This window comes from Protomyctophum parallelum (assembly GCF_964188405.1).
Source record: "Protomyctophum parallelum genome assembly, chromosome: 12".
In the NCBI taxonomy this organism is placed as follows: Eukaryota; Metazoa; Chordata; class Actinopteri; order Myctophiformes; family Myctophidae; genus Protomyctophum; species Protomyctophum parallelum.
The window spans coordinates 30,259,685-30,279,010 of NC_139712.1; the positions used below are offsets into that span (position 1 = coordinate 30,259,685).

The window sequence follows — 19,326 nt, forward strand, 5'->3', positions numbered from 1 at the left end:
TCCCCAAGTTCCACCTCAGTGTCTGCCCAGTGTCTGCAAAGTGCCTCCCCAGTGTCCCCCTGAGTGCCTCCCCAATGTCTCCCAGTGCCTCCCCAGTGTCCCCCCCCCCCCCCCCCGAGTGCCTCCCCAGTGTCTCCCCAGTGCCTCCCCAGTGTCTCCCAGTGTTCCCCTGAGTGCCTCCCCAGTGCCTCCCTGAGTGCCTCCCCAGTGCCTCCCAGTGTCCCCCTGAGTGTCTCCCCAGTGCCTCCCAGTGTCCCCCTGAGTGCCTCCCCAGTGTCCCCCTGAGTGTCTCCCCAGTGCCTCCCAGTGTCCCCCTGAGTGCCTCCCCAGTGTCTCCCCAGTGCCTCCCTGAGTGCCTCCCCAGTGTCTCCCTGAGTGCCTCCCCAGTGTCCCCCCCCCCCCGGGCCACATAAAATGACATGGCGGGCCGTAGTTTGGGGACCCCTGCTATAGAGGGTATGCGCATGCTTAAAGTTAATGACTCATTGGCAAATCGAGTGGAAAAGCAACAGGCAAAGTGAGTTTAACATCATTTCATTGCAACATCCATAAAACTTTGTGGAAGCCAATTAAAATTTCCTTGCAGAGATAAAGCCCTCACTTTTCTCTGCAATTGGAATGTCCCCAAACCATGTAACCTTGTCAACTATAAGATGGTAAATGTACAGTGTAACTGGTCCTGCATGTAAAGACCAGTTACACTGGCAGTAGGTCTATTGTACACAAATCACCACTTTCATTGTTAAGAACTCAGACCAGACATCACTCACAAGGATCATTTTATTGTACTTTTTGTGTTAGACCATTCTATTCCATTAACTGATCTGAGACATAACTACTTCCTTGCACAGTGGATCTGGCACGGATCAGGCAGCTTCCCCTAACATTATGGCTGTGACAGAAATGGAACACAACACCAAGGTTTTTCTTCATTCTATTTCTTTTTACCCATGTAACTATGGTTGTAACAGCCCATATACTGTATATCGTATAATCTTTGACTAGGTATATCAAAGCCTTGTTTTCATGAGTAGCCAGTTGGTCTGTCATCATACAAAAGAAGAAAAGAAAACAATACACTAAGCCTCCCAGCTCCCATGAACCATTTATGCACGAGGAACTGGTGCATAAAGGGGGGGGGGGGGGGGGGAAAGACGTTTAACATGTGCAGACAATGAAATTCTGTATAAAAGGGGAGAAAAAAGCCTAAATGATAAATAAAAAAAGTTAATCTTCGAAAAAGAGGCATAAATTCCACTCGAGAAATGACAAGACTGAATTATATCTTGGCTTTTTTTAAAGTAGCAATGTAATTGAGGGGAGTAGCACAAAACAGATATGAACATTTTGGTGGAACAAGCACCATTGGCATGAAGCGGCGTCATGTGGTAGATTTGCTAAATTCTTAACCTTTGTAAGACCTGTGTGACCATGTGGCGTGAAACCACGATCACTTTATGCAACCTATTTAGACCTGGAAAGCATATATTATACATCATTATAGATTCGGTCGGTTTTGGACATATGAGGAATGTCAAAAACTGATTTAAATTGAAAAAGTAGCAAATATACCACATTATCCACAAGCTCAAAACCGGTCGCTTTGCGGCACGTTTCAAGCTTGCAGATCTGGTACTTTTGATCATTTTGTGTAACACTGTAGTATGATCGAGTAAGGCGTTAATTTACGAAAAAACAAAAAGTTAAAATATGAAGATGAGGTTTCTGCCGACAGCAATGATATTTAAGCAACATAGGGTTTTCAGAAAACTGTTTGTCCTCAGGTCTTAATGGGTTAATACAAAACTGAAGCTTTCCAGGTTAGGATTTGGAAGGTGTCGTCTGCCTCAGATCTAAGCAGGTTAAGGGCAAAAAAATGTTTCAAATTACCAGCATTATATGCAAAAACTTCAGTTCCCCCAAAACAAATTACCTCAGATAAGTAAGCTTTTAATCATGACTTTACCAATTTAAGGAAAACAAAATAAAATGAGAGGGGGTGAAAAAACAAAGGATAGAGAGTAATGTAATTGCCAAGCAAACAACAACACTACATTCTTGAACATAAGGTTTTCTTTTTATCCCTCACAAAGTGGTGAAATCCAGAAGCAGGCAACGGCCCATGAGACAAGCGAGTGTTCTCTGCGTGATGACAAAGCAGTTTTCTATCCCCCTCTCTTACAGTAAGGCCACTTTTTGAATAGTATTACTAAATGAGGACCGCAAACCTTTTATACTCCTCGTTCCAGAGATCTCTGCAGAGTCTCGTCGGTCGTCAAAGGAAAAACAAAGCTTCAAGTTTCTAAATTAAAGAGCCCGGTGCCAATCTTTATATGGGGGTTAGGGAGTGGCACAGGAGTTATTCGCCCCCCTCCCCCATTTTACCATCAGACTGAAAAGCTCAATCTTCATGGTCACAGCGGGCTTTGCAGCGGAGGTAAGCCACCAGCGCTTTCGTTCTTGTGCCTGAAACCGCTTTTTTTCCAAGCCCCAACACCCCACCCCGGATATCATCATGAGCGATCAGGCTTTATAATGATCTTGCAAAAGGAAAATATATATATATATATTTCAAACAGAAGTTCATAAAATGATCTTGCCTAAAAGTCACTTTGGATCCTCCGTGTCTTTATTTCGAAGCAAGTTGAAGTCCAGGAGAAGTTGTGAAGTCACACAACAACCGCAGCTCCGAGTACAATCCACAAGAGGGACAACAACTATGTTTTGTTTGTCATTGCTGCTGCAGTGTCGTACATATGGGTGTATCGCATAGATTTTCATCATCAGTTGTGGTTCCATTAATTCCCTGTTGCCACAGCCCCTTCAGATTCAGTCCTTTTGGTTTGCCAACCAAAAACGCTGTGTGTGTGTGTGTGTGTGTGTGTGTGTGTGTGTGTGTGTGTGTGTGTGTGTGTGTGTGAGAGAGACAGGAGTATGAGTGAGAAACCGATTAGTTGCGGGCTCGCTTAGGCGAACACACTACCGTTATCGTTATTTAATCTATTTAATTGGAGTGTCACTGGTAGTAATGTAGCAGTGTATATGTATATAATATATCTGTAGGTGATATGTAAGTGTGTGTGTGTGTGTGTGCGGTAACCAGAAAGCAACATAACCAGTGTGGTGTCATGGTGGCAGCAGCACCAGAAGTTTTGTAAGGACTTCTGTCCAGTCCACACAGCTGGGAGTTCAGCTTCCCTCTGGGGGGGGGGGGGGTGGCTCGGCAGGACCGCGCTGGAGGGGCCGGGGATATTTGGGGGGGGGGGGGGGGGGGGGGTGGTGGGTTGTAGTGGACATAGGGGTGGACAGGGCCAGGTACTTTACTTATCCTCCAAGCAGGCATACTGGTTGTCGAGCTGCAGCTGCTGGTTGGCGGTGGTGCTGCCGCCGCCGCCACCGTTGCCTCCGCCGTATCCTCCTTCTTCTCTGCCGCGGGTCTTGTGCTTCACTACTTCAAAGGTCCTCTCCACCTCCCTGTCCCTAACAACACAACACAAGAACAACAACACACCTATTGGTTCCATTTACGATAACTCAAAGAAAACCCATGATACGATCATATCAGTAGAGATTTCCCAATACCGGTATCGGGAATTAGGGATGGGTATCGTTAGGATTTGTGTGAGTCCGGTACCGATTCCGGTTCCTTATTCGGTCATATCGGCGAGTACGGCAGTCTGACCACCGATCCGAATCAGGGGTTGACACAATGGCAGGTAAATAAAGCGTTTGGGCATGTGGAGTTTGCTTTCGAGTTGCCCAAAGTGAGGAGTCTGAGGACGCAACTGTCATTAGTTAGCTATAAACACAACACCAGATATGCACTCGGTGCCGCACTACGAGCTTGTAGGTCTGCCATTTCTTTTAAATCGTGAAAATGTGGCCCAAATGTTTGTATATATATTCTTTCAGAGTGAACGTTTAACTCAAATCCTTGCTTCTGAGAGGTTCCTGGTATAACATATTTTCAGATGGGGGGGTCGGCGGCCAATTACATTGGTCCTTGACATGAAATATTGAGCACCACTGATATAGAAGAGGTTTTTCAGAAAACTGTCAGGATTTAGAAGACATTTTTATAATTTCGACAGGTCTAAATGGGTTAAGTGTAACAAACAAATTTTCTGAATATCAATATCTAAAGAAAAACCTCCCTTTAATAAAGTGGTACTTACTTGCGTGTCTCCACATGCTTGGAACTAGAAGAGAGAGAGGGGAATTGTGTGTCACTGTTAATCTCTGGAGGGCCCTGGGCGGGGCCTCGTTTGGTGGTGGTCAGCCGAGCCCCAGGGGGGCGATATACACCAGTAGGCTTGGCCTCAGGAACCTCTTCTTCTTCTGTATAGACAAATGGCAGACATTACAGAGATTCGACACATTTTCCCGTTTCAGAATTACATTTTCAGTTTATACTTCCAGATTTCTCTGTAGATTTAAGAAATGATTAAATGATTAGCAACAGTTGGGATAGCATACACACTGCTTGTCTTTTTTTAAGATTTGTTTTTGGCTTCATAACAACAACTCTTTCCAAGACAGGAAAGAGGGAGAGAGAGACAGGGAGAGAAATGCAGCCAAGGTCGTCATGAACAGGACTCGAACACGCAACATGCTGTCAGGCGCCTTTTCAGGTTTTTTTATATAAATAAAAAAATACCTAACGACACCTATAAACGTCCAAGGCACCGCGTGGTTTTGATTCCCAGGACGTGTATACACGTCCTTAGCAAGTGTTAATTTAGGTTAGGCAAAAGGAGGAGAAGAGAGTGAGTGAGGACATGCGTTTGTGGCTTCTAGCTGCAGGGCAGGTCAGTCAAACTGTATAGAGGGTATGCGCATTACATCATCATCAAACCAGGAAGTTATGCGGGAACGCCTACTGAGTGCCAAAAAACTACTTTCTGGCCTTGACAGCCCATACATCCAAACAGAAAAGTCCAATATGATTGCATTAAACGACGTTAAACTCACTTTGCCACTCGATTTGCCATTCATTTTATGCATGCGCATACCCTCTATAGTCCAATATTGTTTTAGAACAGTGGTTCTCAAACATTTTCATGCCAAGAGCAAAGGACCCCCAATATTTTTAAATCTACTTTACAGAAATAACATCTCAATTTTTTTTATAATAAACAGATTTGGCAACATTGGCCATTTTGACTTATTTTTATAGATCTGGTTGCTTGTTTCTCCAAAAAGAATCTGGCAACACTTCTGGCATCAAGCAGTAGTGGCTATGAATGCTAGCTGGTTGGTGTGAACGTGCATCTGAACTCTGGTGCGGATCAAAGAAACGAACCATGGTCCGCTAAAAAAGGCCGGACTTGATTAGCTTCCAAACGAACCAATAGCCGTCGGACGTCGGCAGTTGTGAGGCTGCATTAATAATTAGTTCTAAAAGCATGTATTTTTACTGGGATCACTATTGATATGACAGCTAGCTGTCTGATTTTAATAGTAGACGCATATATGTCGAGGCGCAGCGCAAATGTAATGGCAGCATACGAGGTTCACATGCGCAAAAATAACAGATGTACAAGTTATCGACACGGAATGGTATGTACGGTATGGTACACAATGTACGCTTGTAGATCTGTTTATTTTAAGCATGCGCCGCCGCCACCACGCAAAGTTACGAAGCCTGTGATGCGCCCTCTTTTCTTTTTTTCACTATTTGGTTCGCTTAACATGTCCACGTGTTATTTGTTTACATATATGGTACGCTTTACAAAGTCCAGTGTGAACACCAAACAGACCAAAATCTAAATGCAAATATTTGGTCCTTGGTCCGGACCTTCTAAGCGAACTTTGGGTGTGAAAGTGCCCTAAAATCCATCTGAAAGTACCACACAACTGAAGTTAGAAACTTGTGTGGTCATAACTAGGCACAGCTGTTTACAATGCGATGCGAACAACAGCGGGGGTTTGGTGTTGGTCTGGATGAATTGCACACGTTTCTCAGACGCTTTTTTTTCTTCATTTTTTTGGAGGAGTGGAACGAAAACACAACAGGAAAACAAAAAAGACAGTGTATATTGCGGCCGTAGATCGCAGTTACTATGAAATCGTACATTTTTGTCCGTCACTCAAAATCCCCAATACATGGGAAAGCATACATATACTGTATGGTGCCCAGGTCTCGTGACATCACGTGACATCAGGGATGGAGATCCCCGATGTCATAGTAAATGGGACCTGCTGTTGCAATTAGTCTACTTGGCAGCTCATAGAGCCCCATTGTGAACCCGGACATTTTGAACAAGTGTTTGTTAGAAATGTCGAGTAGACTATATAATAACCAAAGTTATTAGTGCAGCCACGCCCGGCAGCCCACGAAAACTAGAGTTCTCAACAGGTCCAAAAATTAAGGCCGGGCCCTCATCAAACCCTGTACACTCAAGAGAATCTCCCTGCTACGACCCTCAACTAGGCGTTTGCGTGCACGCAACCTCGTCTTTAGGTCACGCTTTAGGGCGAGGTCACTTCTTGCCCTTAGGCGTCTTACTGGTATTACTAGATATTAATCCACTGGTCTAAACATCCTAACAAGGGGTCTGGGAAGGGAGTGCAATGCAAGGGGGTTAAATAGATGAGCATTTGTCAACACTGTGTCACCCAGACGCTGTTTTATTGCCGTATCGATACGACAGCCTCTCCATCAATTCGCCTATCGTCCGGATTCTCAATCGATATATTCCCATGTCGATTAATTGAATGCACCACTATCGAATATGGAGATAAGGTTTCTGCCCAACAGCAACGATATACAGCCAAAATCTAAAATGACGCAGATGCTTTCCCGGATGGAATGGATTAAAGTGTCTTAGTTGGCACCGGAGGCAGTAGGAACCTAATCACTTGACCGTGTGGCTGTCAAAGTCCAGAGAAAGGTGAAAAGAAAGAAATCACACCAGTGTGAAGTGAGGGGCGCAAATATATTAGTCTAACTCATGTTGATTAGGTGATGTAATGGTGATGTAAAACAAACGGTGCCAACACAAACATTAAATGCCATTAACAATAAAGAGACAATATGACGTAATGAGGGACAATATTACGTACATTTTCAATGGCATTTTTAAAACAAACATTGAACTAAAAAACAAACATTAAACCTGTATATAGGAGGCTGATGAAGTCTGCTCAACTCACCCACAGGGGCGGGGGGCGCAGGGCCACCCCCAGACTTGTTCCAGGGCCCGGACTCCTTGTTTCCACTGACCAGGATGATGTCTCCGTGCTCATCCACCTCCTCCTTCTCATAGTCAGACTCCTCCCTCTCGTCGCTGCAAAAAAACAACAAACAAAACAGAGAGGCATATCAAGAAGAGACATTTACAAAACAGCCGAGTTAAGAGACAACTCCTCATCAAGTAAACAAACCCACGGTTCTGGGCTGGGAAGATAATTGTTAATCATGATAAAACACAGCTCACAATAATCGTATAGCAGAGATTTTAATTATTAAACTGTCCTCATACACTAGGAATAATTTGCTTTTGCTGAGGTGCAAATTCAGCACCACCTAAACCCTCTATACTTGATCAAACGGACCTGTAAAGAACACATATTGGTATGCTCTCATTTAATCGATTGGCCAAAAATAGCAGATCTACAAGCTCATAGATCGGCTATTTATGGTGAATGTTCCCCCATATTTTGATTATCGTGATAAAATAAATACAAATATCATCGATCGCAAATACTTTTCACACACGAGACATGTAATTTGCATATCGTCGCATCGCTAAGCATGATATACAGTATGACCAAATAATAAACAATAAACATTCTGATCTTACGTTATCTGTAGGGCTTGAAGACGAAGGCCACTGTAGTCCACTTCCTTCGCCTCAAACTCCTTCCACTCCTCATCCTCCTTAAGACAAACAGAAAGCTCAGTTATTGTTGACAACACACGTACATTCAGCAGTCATTAATAGTGAAATATTATGCATGGTTTTCAACCTTTTCCATATAAAAGGTCCATTATTCATTTGGCATTTGAGCCACGGTGCATTACACTCGTTTACAACAGGGTCCACATTGTTCAATTCATCAAAACATTTAGAGACATACAAATAGACACTTCTATGTAGTTAAAGAACAGAACAGGAATTCATCATATAGGAAGCAAAAAGGGAAAGGATACATATACAGTGAGGGGAAAGGGGGGGGGGGGGGGGGGGGGGGCGGTGGGAGGGGATTCAGATTTTACAGAGGCCAGTTTCGAATTGCAGCCATCCGTAGGTGCCCTTTGAGAGCGGTTTTGAAGGAGTCAAGGGATTCACTAGCCACAATTTGCAACTCTAGATTTTTTTACAATCTGTTGAATCTAGAGTTGCAACACCCTCCATCCACTTCCTATTCATGATTTTCGGTTTCTGATCTGCTGGTCTTAAATTACGTTAAACTCACCAACATGGCAGCTGTAGTCCAAGCTTGAATTATCCTCTTTCAATCTGCCGAGCTTGTTTTTCATAAAAATCCCCCGTAGACATGTTATGAGTTACTTTCTGTCCAAAATATTCCAAGAGTGACATTTCCGAGCCGCCATTTGTATTTTTGCAACGTGCCGTAAAACAAGATGTGAGGGCGAGCACTTGTTTAATAGAAGGCTGTGTGTGATGGGGCGTCGCACTGTGTCTGCCTCTTCTTTGGGTGTCTTACCTGCGCAGGTAAGATTCTATTAAACAAGCGCTCCCCCTCACATCTTGTTTTACGGCACGTTGCAAAAATACAAATGGCGGCTCGGAAATGTCACTCTTGGAATATTTTGGACAGAAAGTAACTCATAACATGTCTACGGGGGATTTTTATGAAAAACAAGCTCGGCAGATTGAAAGAGGATAATTCAAGTTTGGACTACAGCTGCCATGTTGGTGAGTTTAACGTCATTTAAGACCAGCAGATCAGAAACCGAAAATCATGAATAGGAAGTGGATGGAGGGTGTTGCAACTCTAGATTCAACAGATTGTAAAAAAAATCTAGAGTTGCAAATTGCGGCTAGGGATTCACATGTCTTAATGACTGTTAGTAGGGCGTTCCACATTTTGGTGGCATAGGAGCGAAAATAATTTAGTCCCTTGTTTGTGCCGAATCTGGGTTGTACATGGTTTGTTGCACTCCCTCTGGTGTTGTGGGTGTGGACTTGTTTACATTAAGGAAGTATTTAGACAGGTACATTATGTACTTCATAATGTTACTGATCACGTTTCAGAACTCCAGTTCTAGGCAACACAGAATGGGGGGGACTTTATTATTTCCACACAACAACTCTAAGGTATATTAATGACAGTCAAATGTTGAAAATGAGTGTTATTCCCCTTTAATGAATTTCATTTTATGCTCTCAACCAACCCTCATTAATTTAGCATGGGACCACCTGGAACCTCTCAAGGACCACTGGTGGTCCCCAAGGCACTGGTTGAAATGCACTGACTGAACTATAGCTTTACTTGTGACATGATGACTGTGCAAAACTCAAGGAGTGTTGGGGACAAAAAGACCCTACGGTTCTTTAATAGCCAAACAGCTGGAAGCATGTCCTGCAGTGTCTGGGAGGTTTTAAAAGAAAACGGGCAACATTTTGTCTAACAACACAGCATTCCAGCTCAGGTCATGCCAGTCTTGGCACGGTTGTCATGGAGGGGGAGAGGGGGGGGGGCATGACAACCGTGCCAAGGATGTCAGGTCTTCCAAAAGACGTGACAAGTTGGAATGGCGGCGGCGCCGGGGCCTATATTAGGCCTAGCCTAGTTAGCCGCCGGCCCCAAGTTTAATCTACACTCCTCCGTGGTGTACGGAGGAAGCTGATCTTCGGAAGCTGATCTTCAAGCTCTCCCCTCCCCCAACAAGCAAGATGATTTTAAAGTTAACACTAGTAGTGGACTGGGATTAAGCAACGCATCCTCATACGATGGCGTGCATTAGATGAAGCTTTAGAAAAAGCCACGTCTCTCTCCCAGTCAGCTAGACCCCGGTGCTAGCACAGCAGCTTGTGTGGTTCACATGGATGTAGCCATCATCATGGCGGAACTTCAACCCGTATTGTGTGCCCTTCCCTCCATTTACAACCCACACAAACGTTCAGATTTCAAATATAAAGTGCTCACGCCAGAGCCACGGATGTTACAATTCTCCTCGGGCGCGTACAAGTACCCGTATCTTCCGTATGTTCAATAAAACGGTATTTTAATTGGATCGGTGGCTATTTTCTCATATGTATCAGAGTGCTGTACACATCCCAGCCGATAGGGACGCGTAGTTGAAAACATGTGGCAAAGAACTGAGAAAACGGCCACCGATAGGATTTAAATGCTTTTTGTATTAACAATAAGGACGAAACGGGTACTTTAACGCATCCGAGGACTTATGCAACATCCCTGGTCATGGGGTGAGCATTTTATATTTGAAATCAGAACGTCTAAGGGAGATGTACGCGTTGAAAATGGAGTAAGCATGCAAAACAGGTTGCAGTTGCGCCATGACTATCCGTCACGACATGACAGTGATGTTTCAGGGCTATTGGGTGCATCCAAGGCTGATATAACGGAGGATAAAACCTCTTAAAAACCACCGGGTTCTACCCCCCCCTGAGCCCAGTGACTGTGCGCCAACTCCCCGGTACAAGGCGTCTGGCCACCACCCCACCGCCCCGGGGGCCGGCGTGACACCGGCCCGGTGTGTCGGCTCTCTCCCCCCCAATCCCTACCTCACCTTCTCTATCTTAGCACCGTCCTGGTTCTCGCCGGTCTTCTCTTTCTTATCCTTCATCTTCAGCTTCATGGCGGCGGACTGCGGTGCGGCGGACTGCGGCGCCTCCTTGCCGCCCTTCCCCTTGCTCTCTTTCTTCTTCTTTTTATCCCGTTTGGCGAAGAAATCGTCCAGGCTCTTCTCCGTTACGTCCGCCATGTTTTTTCCAACCCTCCTCGATGAGCAACGTCGCTACGAACCGCTAAAAGTTAAATGCTAACCGCGCGAGCGAAGGACAAAATGTCCACTTCGGGGGGACAAAGACAGCTGTTCGGACCGACACGAAGGGACAGGCCTGGTTTTTATCTCGGTGGTTCGACGGTCGTCAAGAGACGGAGGGGGAAATGTCTTCGTCTGCCCGTGTCCCGGTGTTTAATACTTACTAGCCTGGAATGCTATGCTAGCTGTCGCTGCTATCAGCCATGCGATGAGCTGTTTGACAAATCTACCCAGCTCTGGCTCCGGAAGTACTCGTTGGTTCTCGAGCTTGCCCCGGATGCGAAACGCAAATCCCCGAATGGATACGAAACGTTCCGAATCATTCCGAATGGATGAAAACGTTCCGAAATCTCGCATGATTGATGAGCCCAAAACCATTTTTGAATTGATTGAAATATTTATTAACAGTTTGCAGAATTTACAGTACATTTCAAGCACAAACTCAATACAAAGACTGTTAACTGTGAGTGGACGACCCAATTAAGCATTACACTTGTTTACAACAGGGTCCACATTGTTCAATTCATCAAAACATTTAGAGACATACAAATAGACATTTCTATGTAGCTAAAGAACAGAACAGGAATTCATCATATAGGAAGCAAAAAGGGAAAAGATACATATACAGTGAGGGGAAAGGGGGGGGGGGGGGGTGGGGTGGGGGGGATTCAGATTTTACAGAGGCCAGTTTCGAATTGCAGCCATCCGTATCAAAAATGTATGAACCAGAGTTCATACATTACTCATTACTGCGTCAAGGCTTTTAAATTGTTATTTTGATTGATTGTTGAATTATTTGTGTTGATAATTGATGACATACACTTCTATATAGCCAAAAACAGGCCATCATCATAGAGGAGGAGGTAAAAAGGGGGCAAAAACATACAGTGAGGGGGAAAGGTGGTGGGTGGGGGATTCAGGTTTTACGGGGGCCAGTTTCGAATTGCAGCCGTCCGTAGGTGCCCTTTGAGAGTGGTTTTGAAGGAGTCAAATAATAATGACTGTTGGTAGGGCGTTCCACATTTTGGTGGCATCTCTCGGCATAGGAGCGAAATTAATTTAGTCCCTTGATTGATTGATTGATTGATTGATTTTATTAACAGTATTGCGAATAGCCGGTAACCTACATTTCAAGGCAAGCACAACTATATACAAAAACTGTGGACAACACCATAAATAAAGCATTACACTTGTTTACAATAGGGGTCCACCATTTTCAATTCATCAGAACATTTAGAGAGGCCTACAAATATACACTTCTATAGCCTATAACAAAAAACGAAATCATCCTAAAGGGAGCTAAAAAGGGAAAAGAAAAATATACAGTGAGGGGGAAAGGGGGGACTCAGACTTTTTTACAGGGTCCAGTTTCGAATTGCAGCCGCCCTTTGAGAGCGGTTTTGAAGGAGACAAGTGTCTTAATGACTGTTGGTAAGGCGTTCCACATTTTGGTGGCATAGGAGCAAAATTAATTTAGTCCCTTGTTTGTGCCGAATCTGGGTTACACATGGTTTGTTGAACTCTGGCCCTCATGGTGTATCTAGTGGTGGTGTAGAGAATCTTGTGGACCAGACCCATTGCAAGATGTTGTCACCAACCCTAATTATGCCATTCCAGCCTGTCAAAATGGGCAGGAGTGAGGTGGGCTAGGGGAGTGAGGCCAAGTAGTAGCCTGACCAGTTTGGAGCCTTGTTTTAAGGGCATTTGAGGTGCTGTACGTGGTACTAATTGTGCATGCATAGTCGAAGAAACCTTGTATAAGGTCTCCTGTTAGGGTCTTCAAGCCAAGGTGTTTTTGTTGACAAGTGAGGAGATCCTGTATAGAAATCTTGTTCTTTGGTTGACTTTCTTGATTACGTTGGTGACCATTTTAAAGAAAGATTTGCCTCCAAGATGGAACCTAGGTAGGTAATATCATCTTTTCATGTGATAATATTGTTGCAGTGTTCCGTTTACCTCCACCATCTGTTCCCTCCCCTCCTGGGTTTAGGGTTGCATCCAGCACTGACGTGCTATCAAAACCAATTGAGTGCGAAGCACCCGCGGAAACAAGCCTTTCTTGGGGTTTCAAATCAATTTTGTATTGAACTGTACTTTCCTGTGCTCTTTTTTGCATACTACTAAAGTATTCAATCAATACAAAAATAAAAATAAAAGATTGGTTGATTGATCAGCTATTTTCAAATGGTCGAAATATGACCTCATTACATTTGTGATGACGACTATGGTCATGTTTAGCCCAAGGAGTGTTGTTGTGCTAAACTAATGCTTGGACTGGATTCAGAATTATGAAAATCACACCCGTGTGAAGTGAGGGGTGCTCTTTTTGTCGTACATCATTCAATAAAAAATGAATTTTCTTCATGAATTTATTTGTCAACTTATATTATCTTTTAACTGCATGATACAATGTGAAAACACAGCTTTTCTCCATGATCTTGTAAGATGACAACTGAATTGATGTGATATTTACAGTATTATATAATAGCCCCGAGCTGAATTAAAACAGTTGCACTGTTTAGAAAAGCCGATTTGTTCAGACACATATGACGTCAATTCTCCATTCTTTGTCAATGGCAAATGTGACACGAGTTAAGGACAAAAATATGTATATAGACGGGGCTAGCACCCCTCAAAAATAACCAAGTTTGACACGTCACATGCTACTTAAAACATAGTGACATTTTGACATTTTTGCCTTATAATTATAGGTTGTTAATGGTATGGTCACATATAAACCCCTATAAAAATTGCTCAATAACAGCCAGTCAGCAAGTGGATTCATTCATGTATGTATATAGCATAGACTGTAGAAACGTATATAGACAATAGCTTAGGCTGCCGCACTAATTAAGTCCTTATAATGACATTCACATTGACTGTTGTTGTGTATAGCAACATAATTGGACCTCTCCAAAGCTGCATACTGGACCTATTAATACTCCAGTTTTAGGTAAGGTGACCACCAAACGGTGGTTAGTAAAAATGCTGAGATGCGTTCGGGTGAGCGGTGAGTCGCTTTCTCGCTTATCACTGCAGCGTGACGTCATGTTGTAGTTTTCCCAATCACCGGTGGTCACCTTATCATTTAAAACTGGAGTATGAATAGGCCTTAAGCCCGTCATTGGATCTAGTGTGACCGGTCATGGGTGAACAAAGAGAAAACTCCACCCCACTCCCACTGAATGAATGGATATGCTGTGGTCAGCAAAGCATTTACACAAGGCATTGTTATATAATTCACCCATGGCCTTGTAACCTAATTCAAGCACAGGTCTCAATAGTCAGCTTTGTTTTTGATTTTTTTATGGACTGTCCAAATGTATTAGGCATGAACAAATATAATTGGAATTTGTACAGTGATAGAAGTCCAGCAAATATTGATGATCTCTGGAGCAGTGGTTTTAAACCCTTTTCACATCAAGGTCCATTATTTATTTGGCATTTGAGCCACGGACAACCATTTGATGACATTTAGTGTCTCAAGACACAAAACTAAAGAATATGTTATCGTTGGATAACATTTTGTCCACAATTCCATGCTGTATTGATTTGGTACCATTAGGAGAGATATGTATGATCAAAATAACAATTATTTTACATTCTCTAGTTGTGTATAGACTTGTTGTAAATTAAGCAATGGGATGCAGATGTTTAATAATAATGTAACTCTTGATTGCATACAATTAAACCAAATTGACCCCTATGGGTAAATTTGGTTTCATTTTATGCTCTCAAGAGTTAAAGATCTAATAAGGGTCCATTTAGTTACCAACTCTCCATCAATTAACTGGGGACATATTTGAGAAACACTGAGCTCAGTGATTCTCAAACATGTTTGGCTCAGGTCACCCTGAACAAGTTCTTCATCCACGACACCCCAGAATTACATTGTTTCTGTATAGTACCTTACATTTTATGTCATATTACGGTATATAAGTATGTAATTCCCCCTAAGATTCAGAAGCCACACAAAAATAGACGATCTACAACGCATCACAACCCGACACATTGTGACCTACAATCTGCTATTTTTGGCGAAGGGATTTGCTGTAGACTGAAAAGTGGGTTGAAGTGGTTAATGTTTTGTAATAATAATCAACTAATAATCGTAGTGAAGTAAAAGTAGGCATATACAATATTTGGATCTGAGATGTAGTGGAGACTATGGAGTAGAAGTAAACGTATTGGAAATTGGAAATTAAGTACAAATAGTCAAATAGTAGGCCTACTGTACTTAGTTACTTTACACCACTGGTATTCTGTGGCACCCCTGGACACTGCATGCAGTGCTCAGGTCATAAATAAATAAATTCACAACAAGTTTTTCCCATTTTATTGCTCAGCAGTAAAATGTACAGTGTATGCTACAGTGCAAAAGATACATGATGTTGAACACTGCCATGCCTTTCCTGTTGAACATTTTGTGAAAGATGCACTTTGAGCGATGAGACCATGTGGGACGGTGATGATATGAAAATCACACGTCATGATTACTGTGGCAAAAATAATAAAGATTTAATAACGATATTACCACGATAATCAAAATATGCTGAAAACGTAAAATGCCACTTTTGTTAACCACTTGAAACCCCCCCCAGCATCCCTATTCTGGGGATGAACGTTACCCAAAAATAGCCGTTTGTAGATCTGCTATTTTAGGCGAATGGATTTGTGTAGAGTGTATTTAGTGGAGGAGGGGGGGTAAGTCAAACATAATGAATCTGTCCCATTACTTCCAGCCAGATCAACACCAGACCGAACTGCTGGAAAAGGGACTTTCATTTGTTCCGACTCTGGACATCTACAAACAACAAACCAACAGGTTAAAGAAAGACCTTTCCCAGTATCACCGCAGACTGAAACTAGCCACACACTTTGGAATGGACCAGGGAAGGGAAATACAACCCTTTCGACCAGGATCAAACTGGGAACCTGCAGAGACGGTGCTCCCAAACAGTCTTAAACAACTAATCCAGAAGGACATGAATACGATAAAACTCATACCAGGACACCTTAAGGAAAAAGATAATCTCACAACAGAACAAACCAGGGCACTTAGGGGACTAATCAACAACAAACAAATCGGAATCAAGCCAGCAGACAAAGGCTCCTGCATAGTAATTATGGACAGTAGGGCTGACCTCGATTAGTCGAATAGACGACTAATCGATCGGAACGGGTCTCAGTCGACTGACCACCTCTTAGTCGATGTTCATCAAAAAAAATTGCCCCAAAATATTGTATATAAAAATACAATATTTACAAAAATATACAAAAATATTGTATTATTCCACTAGGTCTGTGGGGGACATAAACACATTTGAACATTCTGACTGTTCAAATCTCCAATGTGCATGTGGAGTGTGTCTGCCTGTGTGGCAATGTGCCACTGCCTGTGACTTGAATCGCACAGTGCGCTGGCCTGATAGACTCCAGAATCTCAATCTCACCTGCTGTGCTCAATCTGGCTAATGACAAGCCTCTCAGTCGATGTTCACAACATCGGGGGGGTGGGGGGGGGGTGCTCAGTCGACTATTAGTCGACTAACAGCAGATTTATTCATCTATCAGTCAACTATACAAATCCTTAGTCGGGGACAGCCCTAATGGACAGACACCAATACCTGTTAGAAGGTGAGAGACAGCTCAACAATCAGGATCATTATAGGCAATTAGACCAACCAATACATACAGACAGCTGTAAGGGCCAAAGCCATCGTAAACAGACTTAAGGAAGAAAAGCACATAAACACCAAACAACAACAATATTTAATAGGACAGGACGAGCCAGGATATTTATTGAATATTTCCTGAACCCACTGTCGATAAAACACCCCAGTTTTATAAAAGACACTTACGATTTTGTGGACAAAATTAAAGCTATTATAGTAGGAAAGGAGGACTTTCTGTTTTCGATAGATATAGACAGCCTCTACACAAACATTGAGACAGAAGCAGGACTACAAGCAGTAAAAGAAGTCTTTAGTAAATACCCAGACACAAATCGACCAGAGGAGGAATTACTCCAATTACTAGACTTAAATCTAACCCAGAATGATTTTTCCTTTAACAACAAGTTCTATTTACAAATCAAAGGGACGGCCATGGGAAAGAGATTTGCACCATCTTATGCGAACATTTACATGAGCATATGGGAACAGACAGTGCTAGAAAAATGCAGACTTAAACCGACACATTACTATAGATTCCTAGATGATATATTTGGGATATGGGAACAGAGCAAAGAAGAATTCTAGGAATTTATTGATGTTTTAAATAGCCATCATAGATCCATAACGATAAAATATGTGACACACACAGAAAGGATTGACTTTCTTGATGTAACAATCTTCAAGGGCCCAAACTTTAACACAAATGGGAAACTAGACTTAAAAGTATTCTTTAAAGAAACAGACACTCACGCCCTATTACACAAAACGTCATTCCACCCGGCACTCCTACACAGGAATAGTCAAATCACAACTACTAAGATTCCATAGGATTTGCACGCAAAGAAGTGATTTCAAAATAGCTTGTAAAACGCTATTTAATGCTCTCAGACTAAGGGCGCTTTCACACCGGACATGTTTGGTTCGTTTAAAACGAACCATGGTCCGCTTACCCCTTTGGTTCGGTTGGTGTGAACGTGCATACGAACTCTGGTGCGGATCAAAGAAACGAACCATGGTCCGCTAAAAAAGGCCGAACTCGGTTCGCTTCCAAACGAACCACGGTGCGGTTCGTTACTGGTGTGAATGCATTCGGACTTTATAGAGGACCAAATACAGGACGATAGGCAAAATAGCCGTCGGGCGTCGGCAGTTGTGAGGCTGCATTAATAATTATAGTTATAAAAGCATGTATTTTTTTACGGGGATCATATGACAGCTGACAGTCTGATTTTAATAGTAGACGCATACAGTATATGTCGAGGCGCAGCGCAGCATACGAGGTTCACATGCGCAAAATGTACAAGTTATCGACATGGAATGGTGCACGGTATGGCACACGATGTTAGCTTGTAGATCTGTTTATTTTAATCATGCGCCGGCCGCCGCCACGCATGCGAATCTGCGATGCATGAGTCTTCATGCGAGTTTCTCTTTCAACTCGTGTCCCCTCCTTTTTGTGTGTGTGTGTGTGTGTGTGTGTGTGTGTCTGTGGGCGCGTGGGCGCGCACGCACATGAGGGGACTGGGGGAGAGACCCATATATTTATATGGGAGAGACGCAGAGACAGAGAAATATTTAAAATCATCCATGTCGCGCAGGCCGCAGGTATCGAGAAAAAGCCAATGTTAAATAAGCTATACACATGTGGTCCCAAATGATTAATTGATTACATCACTATAGCAAAAGACGTAAAACTAGGTCAACTCAATTAGCTGCAGCGGAGCTGTTCTGACTTGAAGCTCAATAACCAACTGACCAAACCATAAGATGACATGGAAATGCCCGCCGCGGCGCCGATTTGATGCGCAGAAATAACATGGGTGAAGGTGCACACATGGAAGAAAAGTCCTTTTTATCGGGGATACCTTGTTGTAGGCTATACGTCTCCGTGAATTTATGCATCAGCATTCAGCAGCAAGCACATTATTGTTCAAACACCTGCTCCTCTGTTCATCTGTTGCTCTTATTTGGCTAATAAAATAATTAATAAGAATGAATGCAATAGCAAGTTGTTGCTGCCTGTCATGTTGCTGTTCTCTTCTCTCTCTGTGTGACTGAAGGTTGCCCCTGCAAAAATTGTAGACAGTGATTTCCCCTCATGTTCTTTTCCCCCCCACTATTTGGTTCGCTTAACATGTCCACGTGTCATTTGTTTACATATTTGGTACGCTTTACAAAGTCCAGTGTGAACACCAAACGGACCAAAATCAAAATGCTAATATTTGGTCCTTGGTCCTTGATCCGGACCTTCTAAGCGAACTTTGGGTGTGAAAGCGCCCTAAGAGGATACACTAGGACATTCCTCCGGAAAGCTCAAAATACCTTCTTAGAAATAAGAGTGCGGGATCCAGGCCCTAAATTGGCCCTGATAACCAGTTATTCAACACAGAGCACACTAGCCTTTACTTTTTCTCTGTCTATATTCTGCTTCCTCCATCCACATAGAAAGTACTCTTTTGTGGAGGTCACATTTGTCAAGTTTGTGTGTTTTTACTGTCTTTTTCTTTCTCATTTTCTTCTCAGCTTCTTTCAGCAATTCATCTAATTCAAGCAATTTATTTTTACTTAAAGAGCCTTGTTCTGGAAAGCCCATGAGTTTCCACTCATCAAGGCAGTCTAATGCTCCTGGACCATATTTTGCAACCATCTCGCGCATAAGAGAAGACCATCTTT

At 43.0% G+C, this 19,326-nt stretch overlaps 1 protein-coding gene across 2 annotated transcripts; it reads right to left on the reverse strand.

The window, feature by feature from the left end:
• Positions 1–766: 766 nt before the first annotated feature.
• On the reverse strand, positions 767–11,202 carry cdv3 (carnitine deficiency-associated gene expressed in ventricle 3). Of its 2 annotated transcripts, none has more exons than XM_083778167.1 (5): positions 10,724–11,202; positions 7,806–7,879; positions 7,156–7,289; positions 4,176–4,338; positions 767–3,480 (listed from the first exon to the last, which is right to left on the reverse strand). In XM_083778167.1, the coding sequence occupies exons 1-5, from the start codon at positions 10,916–10,918 to the stop codon at positions 3,321–3,323; spliced, it is 726 nt and encodes a 241-aa protein (XP_083634293.1). In that variant the 5' UTR covers positions 10,919–11,202; the 3' UTR covers positions 767–3,320. The 2 variants fall into 2 exon arrangements, with proteins under 2 accessions (XP_083634293.1, XP_083634292.1); XM_083778166.1 differs by having other exon boundaries at positions 7,806–7,882.
• Between the last annotated feature and the right edge of the window lie 8,124 nt (positions 11,203–19,326).